Source organism: Lactuca virosa, chromosome 1 (genome assembly GCF_052849685.1).
Source record: "Lactuca virosa cultivar CGN04683 chromosome 1, Lactuca_virosa_CGN04683_v6, whole genome shotgun sequence".
Classification (NCBI taxonomy): domain Eukaryota; kingdom Viridiplantae; phylum Streptophyta; class Magnoliopsida; order Asterales; family Asteraceae; genus Lactuca; species Lactuca virosa.
Genome location: NC_136426.1, coordinates 265,712,636 through 265,736,937, shown reverse-complemented (window position 1 = coordinate 265,736,937; position 24,302 = coordinate 265,712,636). Strand labels below are relative to the sequence as shown.

Genomic DNA, 24,302 nt, shown 5'->3' with positions numbered 1-24,302 from the left:
GAAAAGACTCATTTTTCTACTAAGTTATGCTTGTACTTTAAAAACGGAGTTTTGTTAAACTATAAAGTAACATAACTTGAAAAGAGTTTTTGAAATGTTTTGATCACTTATAAAAGACATTAGTAATCTTTTGAATGATGTTTATAACAAATAATTACACAATTATCATTGTGTTTAACTTGTATTCCCCCCCCCCCCCCATAAAAGCATTTAAAACAGTTAAAAGATTCATTATAGGGGTATGAACTCACCTTATGTGCGTGATTCAAACGAATATGCGCGTAAGGATGAGGAGTTCCACGAGTGAAGTCCAGAAACACAAACGAGTCCTAAATGATATATATGGCATGTTTTGCATGAATATAGTGTTTATAAGCAACTAATATGCAAGGAAAAACCCTTAGGGACTAGGAAACACTTGGACCAAGTGTTAGAATCACATGTGATTCATCAAAGGGGTGTTTATGGCCACTATTTGGGCTTTACGGCCATAGGTTTATGGCCATGGAGTTTACGGCTGTAAACTCATGGTAAATGTGCACAAGAGGGTGTTTTAAAGTCTTATCTATCATCCATTAGGGGTTCAAGGTCTAGCGCTTGGATATGAGAAGGGTTTGCGGCCAACTTGTGACCAAAACATGGGTTTACAGCCAAGGGAGATTCCATGGCCACTCATGATGTTTATGCTAATGTGGTTGTTTCAAGACTATGATCTAGTGTTTAACATGGCTAACTAGATGATAGATGGAATACTCACACTTTTGAGGGCCTTTGAGGAGTTTTCGGCCACCAAGAACAAGTGTGTGTTCTTGGTGTTCTTGGTGAAAGATGAAGATCTAGCCAAAAGATGTTTTCATGGATGGAATCAAAGGGATGTACTAGATTGAGAAAGATATCAACAAATAGATGGAAGAAACACTTACGTTTTGAAGATCAAAATGAAGAATTCGATGATACTTGAGAGAGAATGGAAGTGTTCTTGAGTTGAAAGTGTAAGAATGAAAGAAAAGTGAAGGGAATGAGTCTTATGGGGGAGTTTACGGCCAGCCTTGAGTTTACGGCCGTAAACTCATGTACTATGGCCGTGAACTCCTTTTGGTGGTGGTTAAGGCTTGAATGTTGTACAGTGACTCTAGCAGGTACTTCCTAACACTCATTCCTTGAATGTACTAGGCTTAGAACACTCAAACATACTCTAAACAGTGCTAAAAGATAGCAGGAGCGAGTCTGACTTAAGGTTGATTGTACTGACTTTACAAGGCAAAACTTTTCGGGTTGTCACAGAATTCTACGGGTCGTCTCCTCTTTTCTGCATAGGACCTCTGTCGATCCTGGGCCGCTTTCATTCTTTCTCGTACAATTTGAATCTTATCAGTGGTTTCTTGAATCATTTCAGGGCCACTAAGGACTTTCTATCCTACATCATGCCAACATAATGGAGTATGACATTTACGCCCATATAGTGCTTCATATACCTTCAGTATATTTTCTACTGTTTGGATTGTTCTCTTCTTCTGACCATCTGTCTGGGGATGATAAGTTGTGCTGAGAGTAACACGAGATCTCAATTCACCTTGCATACTTGTCCATGAATGAGAAGTAAAGCTACTATCACGACCGGAAGTAATCTTTAGCGACACACCATGTCTCTATTGGTTCTGTTTCACGCATGGCAAGAAAATGTGCACTCTTAGTCAATCGGTCGACTATTACCCAAATGCTATCATTTTGTATAGTAGTCTTTGGCAATTGGAGCAGCACTAGTCATAAAGCTAGTTCATAATTTTATTTGCCTATCCGGGGCAGTTCAGGCAAATCATCGAGGAAAAATATCAGGATATTTATTATCAATAGGAACATCATTTACAGTTTTCTTCCCCTCTTTTGAGATATCAATTGTATAGATAAGTAGAATACTCCTTCGATATAAGTTTACGGGTTTCTAGAAAAGAGATTTTTTTTAAGATTTTAAGTCTTTGTTTACTGTAGACATAAATAGGATTCCCCCTTTCGATAGGGATGCATATCATCTTTTCATAATACAAGACTTCTGTGCGGTTCTTTGAAAACTAATTCATGACGAGAATAATTTCAAAGTTGGGCGAGGAGATAGGAATCAGGTTAGCAAGAAAACACTATAACCTTCAATTTCTATGACACACAGTCTCTATAGACTTTATCAGCAAGTAATGATATACTTCCCGCGGTATCTATATGAAACGGTTGGGTGAGTACAAAGTAAGCAATTTGAAAAGGATGCACAATTTCATGAGACACAAAAGAATATGTGGCACCATAATCAAATAAAATATGAGCAGGTCTAGAGTTGACGAGAAACGAATCAGTCACAAAATTCAGGTCCTCGTGTGCCTCCTCTATGGTAATCTGAAATGTACGGCCTTTAACTAAACGATTGTCAAACTCTTCAAACTTATTAATTGATGGTGGTGCTTAAATATGCACTCGCTCTTCATTCTCTATTGGGCCTTCAGTTCTAATATCTGAGAAAAATCAATTCTCATTGCCGACTCTTACTCCTTCTTGAATTTGGGTTATAGACTCAACCCAAGATAAGGTATTTACTTTGCTACAACAACAATTCGAATGGTCATATTATAATGACCTTTGATTTCATAACGCAAAAGACACACAACGAACCATACTGTTATTTCTATTAGTCGAACACTATCATAGAAGAAACTTTCCTTCATTTTCTAATATGATATAATATCTTCATAACTAGTAGCATTTCTAGCTAATAGTTGCTTAATCCCTTAATGAAGGTTCTTATACTTTTATCGACTACCTCGACCATCTCCTTCTTCAATCTTCCGACTGAAGTTTCGTCGCTACACAAAACATGGTTCTCTGAACCAATCAACTTACTTCGCAGATTTAGATTAATCATACTCGATTCTTTATGAACACTAAGGTCTGAACGAAAATCATCTTCTTAGTCATCACCGAAACGAAGGTAATGAAATACTCGAACAAAAACGGAATCAATTTCTAGCTTCTTGGTAACCTTTTGACTTTCCCTGATCCAAGCGTGAGTCTTGTGCTTCTAGTAGTATAGGCCTCTACTACTATTCACACATACTCATACTCGTCCCAAGTATTGTCTCGTAGTTCCCAAGTCACCATTCAAAAGTTTTCACAAAGCAACTTTTCACACCTGAGTGTGTTCAAACAAGTACATACAACAATTTCTCTTAGACTCAACTGGGGATTTCATGTTTCTATCAAACATATCGTGGATTTCTTAAATTCACTTTCTAGAATTCTTTTTACACATATGCTCGATCTAGCATATCCTAATACTTTTCCTAGGTCGATAGGAATTTCACTTCCAAATTCTTCATATAAATTCTTTCTCTGGTAGCGTCTACTCTGCAAGACACACTATATCAGAATTTACCCTAGTAGTGTGGAGACAAACGGTCTCCAACTACCTGCATCATCTTCTCGCTCATGCAAGTCATCATGCATATTTTTTTATTTCATTTCCTTCTATGACATCGTCATTCCTGTATACGAGTAAGTATTCTTCTCATGGTTGTATCTTTTAAGTCTTCTTCATAGGAGTCTATCCTAGGAAATCCGCATTATAGTTGTATCTCAGCAAGCTCTGCTAGCTTCAACTTGGTTCACTGTCATTCCTAACTACAACATCTCTTCTCATACAATACTATGGGTGTATTGCTTCTTCAACTAAGCATTCTACCTTACTTAGACAAGTAAGTTACTTAGCCTTTTCACAACCAAATAACCTATTTCACCATCCTAATTATGTATGTTAAAGTCAGCTTAACACACAATGGAACCTCCATAAGGATGTGACATAAGTCAATCATCACTCAGTATTATTAAATACTAAGTCTGAGCATCCTGTATAGGGTTACTACTCGAACTGCATACTACATCATAATGGTTTGACAAAATCTTGGCTTATTGAGACTGAAAACTTCATTAGCCTTTCCTTTGATCTTCATTTAATTCTTCTCAATCTTGTACAACATCAATTTTGATACTACCGATTGATCACCATCTTCGGTTCTTCCTACTCTATAAGCAATTATTGCTTCAATCTGGAGAGCGGTGGACCAACTTCATTGGTTATGCCAAAAAATTCATCTCGTTCGAATACACAACATTCTTCCAACGGTATTATTATTTCACTAAACATAGTTTGAATGTACAACACCACTATATAGGTATTAATACACTATTTATGATATCACTTGATAAATATTATTTTACGATATCCCTCGATCGTTTATCTATAAAATTATCGATGTCAACTATCATAAGTCTTTTTATCACTTCAAAAAGTTTCATATCAGTTCTAATACATAAATTTTTATATCTGGAATACATAAAATTTCCTCTTCCATACTATGGTCGGTGTCTTACCTTAAACTTTCTCAAGTAATAGCAATATAGGTAAGCAACCTAAGGCATGCTATATTTATTTATCATTTAGCACATATAAGAATATAAGGCATATCACCTATAATATTCTAGTGCTTGTCCATTTAGGTATTCAACCTAAAGTATACTTGACACACATCGTATCATCATCACTTAACAATCCATGTTTAAGTCTAGAAATTCTCAAAATTCCTAGCTCACTTAAACTAATTTTCTAAAATTTTTAAAGTAATTTAATATTTTAAAATACTAGGGTTTATCACTACCCAATACCCCACTTAAGTCTTTCTTATGGTTTGTATTCATATATTTATAATGAATCAGTTCATATATTGAACTTCCAACAGTTTAAGTCTAAATACCAATCTGTGATATTTAGTTCACTTAAACTACTGCTCTGATACCATGATTGAAAGACCCATACTTTCTTATTTGACAATTGTTACTCCAAAACATGCTACTTGCATATTCATAAAAAAATATTTTACATTGATAACTTGTTTACATAAGACTGGATACAAACCGACTATTACAAAGTGTTATATATTACACAACTACCCATAATACTATACTTTTATACATACATGATTACTAAATACAATAGTTTCAAACTATTCAAAATCTTCTATCAGTAATATAACTATATTGGTTGCTTATTGCCTGCAATTGTTAAACATTGAGAGGGGTAAGCGGTGACTCTTAGTGAGTTCAATAATAGATACAATATAACGTTATGTCATATATATACTTCAATATGGCAGAAGCAAAGAGGAACAAGGAAGAACAAAGGCATATGTGAATCATGTGACAAACTTTCAATATCAATCAATGATTTGATTCAAAGATATACAATCAATGAGACATAACAATTTTCATACTTGATATACATCAATAAAGCTTCGGCCCAAATGACACAGAAGACATACACTTTCTGATTAAACATTTTGGTAGATTTTAGGCTTTCAGCCTTGTCTAACCTTCTGCCAATGCCATAGAATAGAAGTCATTCTCTTACGAGACATGCTCTACATGGCCAAAGGCTACATACTAGTACCACTGTGAATCTAAGTCATTTCCCTAATCACATGGTCAAAGGTACAACTTTGCTACCATAGTAGCGGAAATAATAACACGAGATGATAACACGGAAAAGCACGTAGCACATATAACACATAACATACAATTGTTCCTATATATTGAACTCACCGTGAAATAACCGGGGGTTATAATAGTAATTTGTGCAGCACTTCGTTATTATAAATAGCTTTCTTTGTTGAAAACCGGGAGCTTTATTGAAAACCGGGCCCTACGAGGTTTGAGATTCAAACCGAAAATATAAATTTATCGGGCTCTTCGGGCACTTCGGGGCGTGTTTCGGGTGTTGGAAATGATTTCAGGGCTTCGGGGGAAGTTGAAATAGTAAAAATATGAGTTTAGGGGTGAAAAAGTGCTAATTTCTAAAAATTAGCCGGGAGGTCTCGCACCCTTTATATAGGTGCGAGCCTCGGATCCGAAGCGAGAGGAAGGGGGCAAGTGGCAGCGAGGCTTGGACACGCGGCAGCAACAACGAGGCTCGGACGCGAGGGGCAGCTGGCGCGCTTCGGACTTGACACGGAGATGGCACGCGTCGGAAAGCTATTGGACCTCGCATCGCTTGGTTCTCCGGCTCGGACACGCGTCTGCATGCGAGAAGGGGCGATGTGTCTGAAGCTGAGCCATGCGATTCTTCTCGGTTTTCAAGGATTTCTCGATTTTTGAGCCAAAAACTTCCAAAATTCATAACTTTCGCATACGAGCTCCGTTTTTGACGTTCTTTATATGCACGTATAGGTAAAATTATGCTGTACAACTTTCGTTTAGACTCCGTTCGCCAGTTTTGAATTTATTTTTAATATTATTATTTTTAACACACTGGGACAGAAAAATTTGTTAACAATTCATAACTTCTTCATTCGACGTCCATTTTCGTCAGTCTTTTTACCGTTGTACTACTATTGATGAGACCTTCGATTATCGTTTAGGTTGTTTCGGCTAAATATCACTCGATCGTTATTTCGAGTTTTTAGTTGTCTACTGCTATCCCGAAACATAGAAAAATCATAACTTCCTCATACGAAGTCAGATTTGGACGTTCTTTTTATGAAAATTCTCGGTTTAACAAATACTACGACTTTCATTTAGATCACCAAGGCTAAAAAGTAGTTTATCAAAAACTCACTTTTTACGTCATTCGGCGCCGTGCCTGTTTTGTCGCGGATCTTCGATTGGTCATAACTTCTTCGTTATAACTCGGATTTCGATGAGGTTTTCGCCTAAATGTTTCTAACAAAATTATCTACAACTTTCAATAATAAAATTTTACTTATTTCAAATTTTATATTTTCGTTAAATTTCGATATTTATCTTTTGATTGGAATCTAATAAGACTTCCAATATTTTCTGATTGATTCTAAACATAGTTTTACTTCATTTCTAGTAAAAACCATCTGTTAGAACTCAATACTCAAATTTCATATAATATTTCATAATATTATTCACTTTTAAAATTACATAACACGATAACTGAACGTGTATGTTACATCTAAACTCCAACAACGGGTTTTCACATCGTGGCCGGGACATGGTCACGTCAATTGGGCCAACTTGAGTCACGTCGTGACCTAGTCCAGACAAAACAGATGGGGTGGCCAACATCCTGACGACGTGAAGGTCCTAAACCCTGCGTCGTGAGATCTAAACATACCATCTTAGGACACTAAAGCTCTTAATCCTTTTAGCCATAACTTGGGACTTTCTAGGGAGTCTTCCTTTACCCAAAAGATGATAAAAATCAAAGCTTTTCAGTCATGCATGTCCAATGCATGACTCAAACTCTTATTAGAGCAAAAGTGGGGACAATGAGATCTAGACTCAAACTTGGAGTTCCAAACTTCACCAAAAGTCAGATCTAAAGACTATAATGAAGAATAAGCCATTGATCCATAAAGTTGCCAACTTTATGACTTACAATGGTCCAAAAGCACCAAGAGATTGCAAGATGATAGCCAAAACACCAAGAGGTTGCTCAACCAATATCTTCTTCTACCTCAAGTAACCAAAAAGCACCAAAAAATGCTTCATGGATTTCAAAAATGCATAAAAGCTTAAAGAGATTCGAGATTATGGTTTTCTAGAGGCCTAGAGGGTGAGAGAGGCTGAGGATGGATAACCCTAGCCTCTCATTCACTTAAATACCCGAAAATTAGGGTTTTGGGTCATAAAGTCGATCCCACATTGTGAGACCTACGCCTCACGTCGTGAGTTCCCAAAACCGCGGGTCAACATGTCAACGGTCGGTCACGATGTGATCCCTAAGACTTCACATCGTGAAGACCCTCAATATGCAAAATGAAAGAATAAATTAGTAAGTTAGGTTACCGGATGTTACATTTTGTTTGAAACAAAGACAAAGACTAATGTTAGCAAAATGCATATCAAAATCTATTTGCAACATGTTTAAGGATTGTTGTAGGCAAAGCACATCACTCTAAGGTAGTCTTCTCTTAGATTGTTTTAAAAACACTATTTTATATTTGGAATATAATCTCAGCTTTCATGATTATAAATATTATTCTTAAGCAACACTAGACATATGTTTTTAATTAATTTTTGTATACATTTTGGTAATAATGATTGGACACACCCCTTTTTCTTTAAAAAAAACACTAGATGTTTTCTTTTCTTTTAATGTTAAAAATATTAAAACTAACTAGAATATATAAGCATTGAAATGATAAGCCAATGTGAAAAAGTTGTTTTCAAAGTAAATTTTATATTAAATGCGAGATTTTTGGAAATAAAAAAAGTTGATGATTTCTTTTGGAAAAAAAAATGAAGGGTTTTTCAGAAAGAAAAAAAAATGTCGTGACTTTTTTTTTCTGAAGCCGATAGGTTATAGGTAAAGTTGCTAAAAAAGAAAAGGAAGAATTTCATATATGCCCTTCTTAAACATCAAAATATCATATATACCCAACTTAATTTCTAAATATCATATTTACCCTTCATAAAATTTCTAAATATCATATTTACCCTTCATAAAATTTCAAAAGATCATATATGTCCTTTTTAAACATCAAAATATCATATATGTCCTTTTAAATATCAAAATATTGTATATATACTTTTTAAACATCAAAATATCAATAGTAATATTTAAAATATCCTCCATCTACAACATGATAATAATCAACAACAACAAAAACTAAACAATCAAAATATACATTCCATAAAGAGGGTTGAAGATGAATCTTTTTGTTTGTCAAGAGGGCGACATTCCAACAATTTACAAGTTCACATTCCATTATCATAGACGTAACGATAATATGGTTAAATTTTTTAATTGTTATAATAATTCTAAGGTATAAAAAATGATTATAAAATATTAAAAACATTATAAAAAGGATTTGGGCAAATATGATATTTTGAAGGTTTATGAAGGGTAAATATGATATTGAGAAATTAAGCTGGACAAATATGATATTTTGAAGTTTAAGAGGGGCATATATGAAATTCTCCCAAAAGAAAAAATCAAACATATGAAGAAAAAATGCAAGTTTTCTTTAAGAAAATTAAGTAACTTTATGTTTAACCCGAAATGAAATAAAAAAATAAGAAAAATAAAAGAAATGAAGTAGTAAAATTGAAAATAGCATACTACAATGTTCAAATTAAGACGGGTTGTCATTAACAAAACATATTATTCGCAATGAAAATTTTAATAGAATAGCTGAATGCGGTTGAATGTCGCAATGAAAATTATAATCGGATGTCATGTTAACGTTATTCACAATGGAAATTTTAATAGAATGGTTGAATGTCGTGGCATCCAATTCAATTAATTAAATTCAATTATAATACGATGTCATGTTAACGTTTAATGTATATACCTTCAATGTGTATAGCAAGTTTAATTAACATTTATTCATTAATATAAAAATGATTTAAAAAAATCATTTTTATTCAACTTATTTAAAAGTCAGTCCATTAAACTGAGTTGAATAAAATATTACAAAGTATTTTATTATTTCTTTCATTTTACTCTTTTTCTGTATTTTCTAAAAACATATATTGATAATTCACTACATTTCGTGTTCATAAATTAATATAAAAGAAGTTTCTTCCATGGACAGAGAAAAACTATGATATAAATTTTATTATTGAAGGAGTCGTGTAAATATTTTATGAACACCATTCTTATCATCTTATGATATGATGAAGCATGTTCATTTTATTTGCCAACCTCAAGAATATTTAATCACCAAGTTCAACATTATATACAACTTGAGACATCACTGATAAGCATACACACAAGCAACACAATTTTCAGAAAGACAGAAAAAAATGGGTAGCATATCCAACAGATGGAAGACACTAAGTGGAGAAGACAATTGGTTAGGCCTGTTAGATCCTCTAGACATCGATCTCCGGCGATACATCATCCACTATGGGGAGATGGCTCAGGCAGCACGAGATGCTTTTAATTCTGAGAAGGCATCAAAGCACGCTGGAAATAGCCTATACAGTCGTAGTAATCTTTTGTCAAAAGTTGAAATCGAGCAAGGAAACCCTTTTAGGTACGAAGTGACAAAATATTTCTATGGAACATCGTCAGTTCCCCTTCCTTCCTTTCTTGTGAAGTCATTGTCCAGGGAGGCCTGGAGCAAGGAATCAAACTGGATAGGGTACGTGGCGGTGGCTACTGATGAAGGGAAGGCGGCGTTAGGGAGGAGAGACATCGTGATTTCATGGAGAGGCACAGTTCAAACCATGGAATGGATTAATGATCTGAAATTTGTGTCAGTTTCGGCTCCAGAAATATTTAAAGGGAATGATGATATCAAAATTCAAGATGGTTGGCATTCAATCTACACCACTGCTGATCCCCGATCCCCTTTTAACAAAACAAGTGCCCGGCACCAAGTTCGTTTCCTTTATGATCTTTTTTGCTTACAAAATACCGAAAATATATATTGCAATATTTAGTAACGTATACTATGCGTAGGTTCTTGAAGAGGTGAGTCGATTAGTTGAATTATACAAGAATGAGGAACTAAGTTTAACAGTAGTCGGACATAGCATGGGTGGAGCACTTGCCACGCTTAATGCTGTTGATATTGTCTCAAACGGATTCAACAAGACGATGAGTATGCCTAGCAAGACATTTCCAGTGACCGCTTTTGTTTTTGCTAGCCCTCGTGTGGGTGACTCAGACTTTCATAAGTTCTTTTCTTCACACAAAGATATCCATGTCCTACGCATTCAAAATGCAAATGATGTGGTTCCACACTACCCATTGAAGATAGGGTACTTGCATGTCGGAGAAGAGTTGGCGATTGATACAACTAAGTCGCCGTATTTGAAGAGTCCTGGAGACATACAAAGATGGCATGACATGGAGAGTTATTTACATGGGGTCGCGGGTACACAAGGTAGCAATGGAGGGTTCAATTTAGAAGTTAGACGTGATATTGCGCTAGTAAACAAATATTCAGATGGTTTGAAGGATGAATATCACGTGCCTTCTTTTTGGTGGGTTCAGAAGCACAAGGGGATGGTTCGACATGCAGATGGGTCGTGGTTGTTGATGGATCATGAACATGATGATGGTACGTCGAAATAGGAAAATTATAAGTCATTTGTGCTTGATGTTTGATGTCTCATATGTTTGTTTTTATTGATTGGTTGTTTCTTATACACTTCAATTCGACATTTATGAATCATGTGAACTCTAAATAATGTAAAATATAGTTTCGTTTCATATATAAATAATATAATCTCCTTATTGATTCTTATTTAGAACTATATTTTTTTTAATTAATATTTCTTATCATTTTGTCAATGATATATACAACAAGAACGTTGGATATTAGCAGCAACATTATTAAAAAACGACGTAGGCATTATGATGAGTGACATTTAGTTTGTAACATCGTCAAATATAGTGTCTATAGTTTTTGTTATTTTTAGTGAAAATATTCTTTTCTTGAAAAAAATTAACTAACTAGTAAAATAAGAAAATAGAAAGAAAGAAAATGTAAATGAGTTAATAGAATCTTTACATTACATATTTATCGTAAATAGTCAATTTCGACTATAAAAATAGAAAATAATAGAGGAAACACTAAATTGGACGAGTTGTTCAAACTTGAGGGAGGAAATTTTCAATTTTCCACTTAAATTCTAAATTAATTGTTTGACAAATTTGGGAAAATGTCTAAAATTTAGAAGTTTAATTTAGGGTTAGTCTTTAGAGGTCAAAAGCGTAAAAACGATGAAAGATGCTATTGACTTCATATTTAACGAATTAGTAGTGTATAGGACTTCATTTATTAAAATTATGATGGGGAAGGACATAATATGCAAATTAGGAAATTATTATGTAGTCATATGGGAGATTGGAGAATGGCGATCCTTGCAAGCCAAACCATGTTGACTTTTGAGATGGGAAGTGATTCGTACACAATAGTTTTTTGTCATACACAACAATTCATGCATTATATAGTTGTACAATACAACACTTTAAAGCACCAATTGTTGTGTATGGAGAAAAATTGTTGTGTACGGATAGCTCTCTTTGGAGAAAGCAAATCCAAACTATGACAAACAATAATTAGAGAAAAACAAGATAGTGTATATATGCTTCAATGTGTATGGGTGGGCGATCTAATTATTATATATATATTAAAGTTATGAAAGATTTTAACAGTAAAATGACACATTTTTTGTCAATTTTGGTCCTCCAACTTAAAAGATTGCCCTTTCATTTTTATGTTTTTGTTCACAAACAACCCTTTCACTTTGGTTTGAATTTTTCATAACCCTCGCCTTTTATTACATATTATTAGTATTTAGTCTTTTGGCAGAAATGGTCCCTCATCATTATTATTATTATTGTTAGACAAAATTAGACGATTGGTCCCTGTGGTTTACCAGATTTAACATTCTCTTTTTGATTTTAAATTAATGTTTTATTTATTAGAAAATACCCACCCAATACCATAAACCCACCCACCATCTGCCATCACCACCACCACCACCACCGCCAAAATTACATAAATGGTCCATATGGTTTACCCATGGTGACAAATTCAGTCCCTACTACCTGAAAAGACAAAATTACCCTCATATTAACGGACAAAAAGCAACCAACATGCTACTTTACTTTACAAAGCAATATCTTCCGACCCCGGCAACGCCGGGGAATATTTTCTAGTTCTAATTAACATATTTATTAGAATTCATATCATTGACCAAATAAATAGTTCAAATACTATATAAATAAACATGTATATCTTATAATCTTTTAATTCCATTTTTATAAAAACCTCTCTTTGGGTTTATAATTAATATAAATAAACATGTAAATCTTATAATCTTTTAATTCCATTTTTATAAAAACCTAACTTTGGGTTTATAATTAATAAAAATAAACCCCCACCAACTTAAGTAAATGTATAAATGTACATGTACAATCTTTTCCCTCCTATTCCTCATTCCAATTTCGTCTATATTCTCTCTCTCTCTCTCTCTCTCTCTCTCTCTCTCTCTCTCTCTCTCTCTCTCTCTCTCTCTCTCTCTCTCTCTCTCTCTCTCTCTCCAACCATATTTTTAGTGTTCTTAAAGATAGATAACAAAGTCAAGAATCAAGATAGAACATATACCTCTTAAAAGCCCCTAACAAATTTTCAAAGTTTAGTCATTTCTCCATTTTCGGATTCTAAGGCTTATGTTTGCAAGGAATATTTATTTTGAATATTTATGTTGCAGAATGTCACCAAAATATATTACATGTTCTGGAAATGGTGATATTCCATGATCAATCCAAGTCAAGATTAAAGGATAAGCACATGTAACTCATAGATATCACCAAAAATCGATCTTTACAAACTCTAACTTCCTTCAGCTTTGTTGCATGCTAGAACTGATGATAAAAATCGATATTTTAACAGATTATTGTTAGTAAGGATTCATTTTATCTTACTCCAAGCAAAAGAAACCGAAATCCTTGAAAGAGCTAAAAGATGCAGCTCATTTTCATACATTCGTTTTTGTAAAGTTGTTAATAGTTTTCTGCCTTGGAATTTTAACAGCCATGTCTCTTTCATTTCTTAACCAAAATTTCTGTGGTATTTCTTCTAGGGTGTAGTTTGTTGTGTTATCGTTCAAAAGACTTTCTTAAATCTAGAAATTTTGGGAAAATTATCACAACTTTCTAACATGATAAAATCACTTGAGTACAAAGGTTGTCAATTAAACGTCTATGGAACCGTTTATAAAAACTACCAAACTAACAACCACATTTTCCAACAAGAAACAAACAAGCAAAATTTTGTCATAAATTATGGAGCTTAAATGCATCCATCCAACATAACAAAAAATGAAATCCAATTTTTCTCAATAAACTTATGATATGATGAAATAATCTAGAATATTTTAGCTACAAATACATTTTCTTGAATTTTATATGAAAATAGTTAAAAATAGAGTAATAATTCGAAACAAATATTTTCAGAAGTTAATAAATTCTGAAAATTTATAAGAATTATGTATATTAAAAATAAGGACTCTAGTTGATATTTCATATAATTTGGACAATGTTTGATATTGAATTTAAATTTTTCCCTGTAGTGATGAATTTATAAAACTGAGTTCTAAGGTTCTAAACAACTAGAAACTTTTTCTCTTACCTTAAGTATGTTATCCATAATAGTAATAAAGGTTTCATAATTTTTCATGACTTTTACAAAATTCATTTTTAATTTCTTGATTATTTTAAGAATAATATTGAAATAAATAATATACAAACAAAAATATTCCCAAAAATTCACAGAATCCCTATATCACCTTTTAGCTTATGGAAATAAAGTTTGATGATTCTTGGAATTGATATTCATATTTTTTGGATTTTTTATTATACAACGTCCCATAATTTCATCTTGTTGTAAACATCAATTAATATTAGGAAACTTTATAAATCAAGTAGTTGACTAAGTATTACTAAACCATTGAGAACTAGACAAAATCTCATTTTTTCACGAGTAAGAGTCGTCCTTGTTCGATCAGGCATGGACATTGATTTTGGGGCCGAAGCTGAATCATCATGGGGTCGGCAGTGAAACGATTCTGTCTGACGGGAGGTTGGACCTAGAGTAGAGTTTCGATTCCCATGTGGATTGGCAAGTCTTCATTTAGTGTTGAGGACCAGGTATTGAGGTTCACTCTTCAGATGGGTTCTGATAACATTATCGGAGGTTGGCCATTGGTGCGAGACGACCCCCGTTTCTTTGGATTTCGGTCGGAGTCGACTGGTGAGCTGGGCATAAGTGTTCAGTATCTATCTATGGTTAACGACTTGTTTCATCAGTCGCAACAAGTAATCAGAGTTGGAAATGTTTATCGAGTCTGATATTCGATGAGTAAATGACATGGGGATATACCGAATGGGCGGTCAGTCGGGGAGACATACCTCTACAAATTCCATGTTTTTGAGAGGCAGAGTTGGTTCTGCAACAGTGAAGGGTTCGTTCTTCTTCTTCGAGTTGGAGGGTTCGGTTTGATTTCGGTTGTCTTGGGGAGATCGGTTATGTTCCGAATAATCGGTTGTGCTTCTTGGGCTAATTGTTGTGATCTGGGTAATGATAAGGAGCGATTTCGAGGGAGAAATCTAATTCAAGTGGGGGAGAATTGTAACATCCTGTTTCATATCGTCCGTGATTTAGGGTTCATGGGCTGCAACCCGGGCATGAGGAAGCCTCGGGGCTGCGACGAGTTTCTAAAAATGTAGGGCTTCTCGCCACCTTTCCGGGGATATAAGGTTCGTTGGAAACGGACTTGTAACGAAGAAGCTACGATAGTTTGAAGTTTTGGCAAGTTTAGTCCTTATTATGAAATGTGTGGCAATTAAGTACGCGGGGCGTAATTATGTATACGCTCGGCGTACTCATGTGCGTGGAAGGAACACGAAGGCCACCTAGTACGCTGGACGTACTAGGTCCAGGAAGAAACCCTAATATTTTGGAGTAACTATTTGTGAGATTCTATGTGTTCTTGTGGGATTCTTTGAATAAAGAAGGAGTATTGAAGAGAATGGAGTTGGAGTCCAGGCTTTGGATCTGAGCTTTTCTGTGGTTGGAGCATCATTTGAAGGTATAAATCTCAGAACTTTCTCATCCTTTTTGATTTGTGCATAATATGGTCCATTTTAGGGTTTTTGGTCCCAAAGCTTGAAGTTTTATGAGTTGTTGAACTCCAGAGCCTAATATCTGTCCCTTTGAGTGTTTTTAATGGAGTGGATTCATAAAAATGGAGTCTTGGACGTCAAAACCACCCCATTCATGAGATATGAGCATTTTTGGGCATAAAGAGTGAGATTTTTTGTGTTTGGGACTTCCTCAGCCATGCAAAGGCTTAAAGTCATGAACTTTATGGAGTATGAGCCTTTAGGGAGTCCAGATATGAGAGTATAGCTATGGTCTTAACGGGTTAAGACCACGAGAGTGGATTAAGCAAAAATGGGCATACGCCCTGCGTAATTTCAGTACGCCTCGCGTATTGATCTTGTGTCCCCGATCAGGATTCGCGTGTACGCTTGTGTATGCTGAGCGTACCAAGGGAGGTACGCCCTGCGTAATCTAATTGTGGGCTTTTTGGGCTAAATCTCATATTGGGCCTTTAGTGTTGGGCCTGGATTTTGGGCTTGTTGTGCTGGAGATTTTGATCAGATAAATACATGTATATGTCTTGGGCCTTTGTGTTGGACTTGCCATTTGGACTTAAGTTTAAGAGTTGGGCCTTGGGAGAGCCCATTTAGTATTGGGCCTTGGTGGGCCCAATGAGCTTGAGTTAATTGTGCGTCGGGTAATGAGCTATCTTTAGACCTAATGAGTGAGGTTTGGTCTTATATCTTAATTGGGTAATTGTGGGTTTTGGTTCAGTGTTAGAGGCCGGTGTGTAGCAGCAACATCTTTAGGAGTTGTTCATCATCTGAGGTGAGCCTTCTCACTATACTTACCTAGAGTGGTAATCTTTGTGTGACCGGAGGGTCTTATGTGTTTATATTGAGTATTGTGATATCCTGCATATTGTCTTTGTGATTTATGTTGTGTATTATTCTGAGATTACTGAGTTAGGACCGGAGGGTCCACCCGAGTTGTGGGACCAGAGGGTTCCACTGAGATACATTGACCGAAGGTTCTTACTTGAGTATAGCCATGAGAGGCGAATGAGATATGTGTGGTATTTTGGGGAACTCACTAAGCTTTGTGCTTACCGTGTTATGTGATATGTGTTTCAGATACTTCTCAGGATCGCGGGAAAGCGCCGACTTGATTGTACACACAAGATAAAGTTATGTTTGAGGATCCTGGATTTTTATAATGGATATGTGTCTTTAATAATTTGATACTTTGGGATTTTTGTGAAATGTGTTAATGAGAATTATGTGATTTTAAAATGAAAATTTTGTTGAAAATTTACGGTGTTACATATGGACTTACTTAGGATTAAGTTCATGATGATTTTTAGGCCCAATTTAGAAGTTGGGCCTTGGAATTCCATTTAAGGAATTTGGGCCTTTTGAGTAGATGGGATGGGCCTTGGTTTTGGGCCAAGTAAGAAAAAGGGTAAAATTGTCCTTTACCCTGGATATTGGACAAGTAGCTTAGATTCTTGATTATGGGTAGAGATCCAATTATTAATTGGATATTATTTGATGATGTTAGCGTGGGGATTTTTCGGACCAATAGACCGAGATTTATTTGAGAGATTTAGCAGCTAAAGGTGAGTTTCCTCACTGTATTTAGCAAGTTGAAGGGACCAATTCCGATCAATGGTTTGTTATGTTTAGGATGCTAGTTGTCTGCGTGACTCTTGTATGTGTTGTGTGTTTATATGTTTACCAGGAAGGGGTCTGATGACTATTATGTATGCTATTTATCTTTGTGATTATTACATGTGTTATATGATCATATGTTTATGTTTTTACATGTATCCCGGGCGGGGCTTGATGACCGACATATCTGTTTACCGAGTGGGGCCCAATGTCGGGCGGGGACCAGTATATGTTTGATATGTATGGTATGTGGTATTTTGGGGAACTCACTAAGCTTTGTGCTTATGGTTTTCAGTTTATGTTTCAGGTACTTCTGGTTCGAAAGGGAAGAGCCCGAGATGATTCCAGTGCACACACCACATCGTTCTGCATTTTTATATTACTCTGATGTACTTGGATGTTATTGATACACTTTGATTCACCATGGTTTCTATGTTGTTGTTTGGATAATGGTTTTAATTAATTTAAAAATCAAAATTTTTAGTCTTAATTTTTGGGACGTTACAAGTTGTCACCGCAGTTCCACTTCGATGATTCAATCGGTCTCAATAAGCATGTGACATGAGGTGAATGATGCATAGTTAAATTCTTTTTATTACGTTTTAAATGATTTTTTACTACATGTTAATCATTTCTAGAATAAAAGGTATCAGCAACGAAAATTCTCCATAGCTATATTATCGACTGAATTACAAGGGTTCAACGACGGAAATATAAAATACGCATTTTTATTTAATTTCAACGACGAAAATATAAAATACGCATGTTTATTTAATTTCAGCCTTTACTAAGAGATTGATTTTGACTTAACCAAGTGTCGAGTTTGTAGTCATGATCGTTACAAGAGTGACATATTAAGTTTGGTTCCTTATTTGAGGATGCGACACTTGCCAATTGCTCCTAGACTTAAGAGGTTATATATGATAAAAAAAGACGGCAAACAGATGACTTGACACTATAAACATTGTACATAACCAGGTTTGACGGCCCATCCAAGTGATGTGTTGCATGGAAGCATTTTGACTCAAAGCATCCAGAATTTGCAAGTGATCCACGAAACGTTCGTCTTGGGTTATATATCGATGAGTTTAGCCTAAATAACTCAAATTTGAGTATGTATTCATGTTGGCCTATATTTCCTTCAATCTATAACTTGCCTCCTTGGAGACTCATATGTTCAATTAAGCATGATTATTCCTATAAAAAAGAGTCTCGGTCAAAATTTAGACGTCCTTCTCCCTCCGCTGATAGACGAGTTGAAAATGTTGTATAATGATGGCATTGTTGCTTATGATGCTTCACGTAGAGAAAATTTGACCATGGGAGCTATACTTTTGTGGACTGTTAGTGACTTTCCAGCTTATGCAATGTTGTCTGGATGGAGAACGCATGGAAAGTTAGAATACCCTTATTGCATAGGTGAGTCGGGATCATTTCTGTTACATCACGAAGATAAACCATGTTGGTTTGACTGTCATCAAAATTTTTTACCTATATGACACCGGTATAAAAGTGATAGACACAAATTTCTAGCTCAAACTACCATGTAATCGCCAGCACCTCAGGTCTTAACTGGTGATCAAATTTGGGAGCAAATACGACACTTCCCAACTGTTTACGAAGGTAGTCCTCATAGACCAAGCAATACGAAATTGCATGGTCCCGAGTTCACAAAATTGTCTGGGTTTGGGATTACTCATAATTGGGTAAAAAGAAACATCTTTTGGGAGCTATCATATAAACAATTTAGCGATGGATCTGAACAATGCTAGGAACTTTTTGCGACATAATAATTGGTCGTTAAACCGTCGTTATTATCTCATCAAGGATGAATCTGCGATGACCAATAGTTTTTTCAAGAACATTCTGCGACAAGATAATCTGTCGTTAACTCTGTCGCTAACAAAAAAAATTTGTCGTTGATTCTGTCGCTAATGTTCAACCACAAAGCTTTTACTGGTTGGCTCTTTCAGTCGCTAATCGATCACTGAAGGTCTTTTGCAACGAATTTGCGACGGATATTTCTGTCGCTAAAGCCTGTATTTCTAGTAGTGAATGATTTATTTTTTATTAAGTTTTGAATGTTTATCTTTTTTTTTTGGAAATTTGAAAGTACTTGGAAAGATTGTCATGGTGTTTTGTATATATTTATGGACAAATAATATAAAACAAAAAAATATATTTGAAAAATGAGTTTTATTGATGGTTGTTGTTGCAAAGGACTTTTCTAATAGCGATGAAAAATGCTTTGCAGTGTATCCACATGTTATCGGCGTTGGGAACTACAATGTCAACATTGATGTCTGACGTCACTAGAAACTATATTTCTCATATTATTAGACTACTTGTGAGACCCATACATTATACGTGTTGGATAAAACAAAAAAAAATTAAATATGAAGGTTTAAACAAAAATTTATTTAAATTTAAAATTTTAGATTTGAATTTTTAAATTTAAATTTTGAATTTAAAAAGAAACATACTATATACAATATATGAATAGTAATATTGTAATTTGTTGATTATTTTCAATTAAGACAATTATTAATTGAGGTGTACATATAATGTGTTAATTAATTAATAAGATAAAAAATATAATAAAATGACAAATAGAAAAACATTTATTCAAAGATATTAGAAAATCCCATGTGTCCAAATTAAAAAGAATGATATGTGACAAAAAGATTTTTATTTATTAAGGAGGATATCATTTTGATTGTATGTTGCTTGTTAGTGTGTTACCAAGAATATTGCATATAATGTGTTTGTTACTGTGATACGTATTTAAATTTAATCTACCTCCTCTAATAAACAAAACTTTTAAATGTCACATGTCTCATTTCTAAGTAGGCTAATTGACACGTGACAATTTTTAAGAAATTCCTAATTTTCATTATTTTTTTTGGTATTTCCTTATTTTCCGGAAAGTATTTATAAGGAATTCAAAATTCAAAATTCAAGTTTCCATTTTTTTTGGTAATTTTAAAAATCTTTGATTTAAAATTTTAAAAATATCCTATCCTAATAACATAAATATTCGAAAAACTAAAAAATATTTATAAGGAATTTTCAATTTTTCCATTTTTTTGGTAAGTGGTAAACCATCTTTGATTTAAAAATTTGTATATCTCATAAAATCCAATTTCATGCTTCTTATTTAAAGTTTGAATTTAGTCCATATATTTTGTTAGTGTACCGGCATAAGTGCGTGTAACTTTTTATTTTCCAATAACTTTTTACCCATGTAATTACTTTTTTATTTTTAAATAGTTATAAAAAATTATATTAGTTTACTTTTAATCATAAATACGTTTACCGCTTTTTTAACACAATAAATTATTATTGTTAAATTTTAGTTTACAAAATTAATGTTTCATCATTAACGTTTAATTTTTTTTAAAATTTATACATACAAAATGCTTAGTAATAATATACAATAACAATGACTTTATCATATATTTATCTATACACTTTTATATAGTACATATTCCTTTTATAAATTTTCTTTAACACCTTTGGACGTCAAAATTCCATTCAATTTGAAAATGAGACAATTTTCGTTGGGTGTTTGTTTTGTTATGACCATAAATAAAAATCAATACCAATCGATGTCAAATGTTGATTTTTTTTTCAAGATTTTTTTTTCTTATACGGTCAGTTATATGTTGTTTTATCCAGAAAAATGAGCATATAATGATTTAAGTTATTGATTTTAGATAAAAATTATAATTTAACCAATAAAACGTCAAATGAAATATACAAAGAAGTGTTTCCAAATGTAATTTAAAAGATTTTCTTTTATACTTATCAAATTAATCCGGCTTTACTTACAATCCGAAATACATTGTTTTTTATTCTGTTGACATTTAATCTTATTTTTGTCTACATAATAAAAAATTTGAACATACCTACCGTGGTTTCCACATGTTGTAACCTAGTAGTATTATAAATGACATACACTGGTGGTACAATTTTGGTCACAACCTATTAGTACTACGTACAAGCATTTTATGATGTATAAGATCTACTAACAAATAGTAGTACACTACATATTAATTTATGTATTAAGACAGTAACTACAAACATTAAAATATTATTGTTATAAATAAAATATCAACGGATATGGGGAAGATCAGATATTCATAAAGTCTAATAGTTTAAGTTTCACCCATAGTCCATTAACCAACATCGATACAATTCATCTCATAAATATGACAACAAGCAACACAATATAAGTACGCGCGCACAAAATAAAAACAAGCAAAAGGACAAGTTCAAACAACACACCCAACACAAGTCAATATAATAGAGTTGAATAAAATTCTTCCATCGGTCTCATTGATCGTCATCTACTTCACGATCCTTCAATTCCCAATTTCCATTATCATTTTGAACCATTCCATTATGCTTCTCAATCCACCAATTACTAGGTATACCATATTCATCCTTTAAAGTACCTGAAAACTTGTTTATAAGAGAGAGATCACGATTAATCTCCAGCTTAAACCCTCCCTTAATACCTTGTGTTCCTGCAACACCATGCATGTAACCCTCCATGCTATGCCAAGTCACGGGATCCCCAACACTCTTCAAGTAAGTAGACTTTGTGGTATCAATCCCCAACTCTTGCCCAACATCCGAATACCCTACCATAGGATACTTGGGAACTATATCTAGAGCATTGTTAATGCGTAGGCAATAAAGATTAGTCTGTGAATTGAATACCTTTTTGAAGTTAGCATCTCCTACTTTTGGGCAAGCGAAAGCGAACATGGTTACTAGGCAGGCCCTCGGTGGCACAACTGATTGCTTGTTGATTCCATTAAAGACTATGTCAATCGCGTTGAGTGTCCCTACTGCTGCACCCATGCTGTGCCCAGTAATGGTCACGCTAGTTTCCTCCTCCCTGTATTCATTCACTAGTTTCTTCACCTCAGCCAACGCCTAAACATAACAAAATGAATTTTTTGTTCACGAATAATGTGGTATATGATAATTCTCTGAACATGTAAAATAAATAAGATCTCTTGGGGATTATACATTACCTGGTCTCGAGCACTAATTTGATTGTAACGTGTATTCGGATCCGCAGTAGTGTAGATGGAGTACCAGCCCATGTGTACTTTCGGGTTATCTAGATGCATTTCACCAAATATTAATTTAGCGGAAACCTTCACTAACTCAGCATCATGAACCATATCCGAAGGGTTGACTGTCCCTCTCCAAACAACCATAATATCTCTCCTTCCCAACACCTTCTTCCCTTCATCAGTAGCCACTGCGATAAACCCTATCCAGTTTGACTTTTTGCTCCAAGGCTGCGCTGACGAAGACGTGACAAATGCACCAGGAACTGGGACAGCAGATGTGGCGTAAATGTACTTGGTCACTTTATACTGGTTCAACGGGCGCCCACGAAGAATCCCACATCGGTCGAACAGATTTTTGCGTGAAAAACGACAGTTTCCTGCGTTTTTTGAGAGCGGTGTCTTAATGTATGCATCGTAAGTGGCTTCAGCCATTTCACCGTAGTGGTTGATGTAGGTGCGGAGGTCACTTGGGGGAGAGTCTAATAATCCGAGCCAGTGGGTGACTCCGTTATAGATTTTCCAATTTTTGGCGATTTCATCCATTTCTTTCAGAATCTGCAACTAATTTCATTGGTTTCAAGCCTTATTTATAGACCAAAATGCATGACATATGAAACGTGAAGAGGGAATAGTTGTTTGTTATGTTTATGAACATGAAATGTAAGTACATATATACGTGTTCCCTTAAGTAAAAATCTTTTGCTATATTTATAAGAGTAAATTACAGAAATGGTCCTTGAGGTTTGGTCGAATTCAAAGTTTCGGTCCCTAAATTTAAAATTTGATAGTTTACATCCTTGTGGTTTGCAAATATTACACTGCACTACTTACTCGATATAAAAAGAACAAATTACCCTTTCTTTCTTTTATCTTTTTCTTTTAACCATTTATATATATATATATATATATATATATATATATATATATATATATACTAGTTTATAACCCGTGGGAACCACGGTTATAAAATTAATTAAATTTTATAAGAAAAATTATAATTATTAATCAATTATTTTAAATAAGTCATTTTAAATAAATTATTAATTTATTAATTAAGAGATATATCAAAATTTTAAAGTTATTATAACTTCAAATGTAACATATAATTAGAAAATGTAAATTTGAATTTTGAAATGAGTTGCCTAATATATATATACATGACACATGGCATAATATTAATGACGAGTTGTATTAAAGTGACACTTGTCAAAATGAGATTAAAAGTATTCATTTAGGGAGGTGATATTTCCACTGAACTATTTTATCCATCCACTTAATTTTAAAGTGTTATGACTTTTTTGCCCTTATTTTTCATTTACAAAAATATCAAAAGAAAAATAAAGTTCCCAGACGTCGGTTTCGTGATTTCTTCCTTGGACTTCTTCCCAAACGATGAAACGTGAATCGATGTTGCTTCTTCGTTCACCGGACGCCCCGCCGCTTCTTTTCCGTTCGCCGGTCGCGGCTCCTTCTTCCAAGTCGTCGGTTGCCACTCTGAAGTCTGAATCGGTCCTCCTTCTAAATCAATCCCCAGATACACCTCAATAGAATCGATACCCACCCCAAATCGATGCTCCAACTATATGTGCTAGCCTCTATCCTAATTTCTGCTTCGCTTCTTGATGCCGATGGCGTGAATAGATTGAAGACTGGATCCTGTTGACGAGGGCTTCTCAAAGAAGACGACGGTGGTTCATAATTGTGATAATGACCTGAAGATCAGAAAAGAAGGGGTTATAGATGGTGATTTAGTTGGTAGTTCTTTGTTGCAGGTTGAATGGTGTTGGGGTAGGGTGAAGCAAATGAAGAGGGAACAGGGAAGAAGATGATGGTGATAATGGCAAGTGGGTATCAGGGTATGTGATGGTTGTTGATGTCTAGTTGAACAAGGTTTGATTATGAAGATGGCGGGG

General features: G+C 34.4%; 2 protein-coding genes across 2 annotated transcripts; one reads left to right on the top strand and one right to left on the bottom strand.

Moving 5' to 3' along the window:
• Positions 1 to 9,708: 9,708 nt before the first annotated feature.
• On the top strand, positions 9,709 to 11,261 carry LOC145166561 (phospholipase A1-II 1-like). Its single transcript, XM_079085571.1, has 2 exons — positions 9,709 to 10,389; positions 10,472 to 11,261. Exons 1-2 carry the CDS (start codon positions 9,811 to 9,813, stop codon positions 11,087 to 11,089), a joined length of 1,197 nt encoding a protein of 398 aa, XP_078941697.1. The 5' UTR covers positions 9,709 to 9,810; the 3' UTR covers positions 11,090 to 11,261.
• Positions 11,262 to 21,470: 10,209 nt separating this feature from the next.
• On the bottom strand, positions 21,471 to 22,938 carry LOC145109278 (phospholipase A1-II 1-like). Its single transcript, XM_079046430.1, has 2 exons — positions 22,345 to 22,938; positions 21,471 to 22,243 (listed from the first exon to the last, which is right to left on the bottom strand). Exons 1-2 carry the CDS (start codon positions 22,930 to 22,932, stop codon positions 21,635 to 21,637), a joined length of 1,197 nt encoding a protein of 398 aa, XP_078902556.1. The 5' UTR covers positions 22,933 to 22,938; the 3' UTR covers positions 21,471 to 21,634.
• Between the last annotated feature and the right edge of the window lie 1,364 nt (positions 22,939 to 24,302).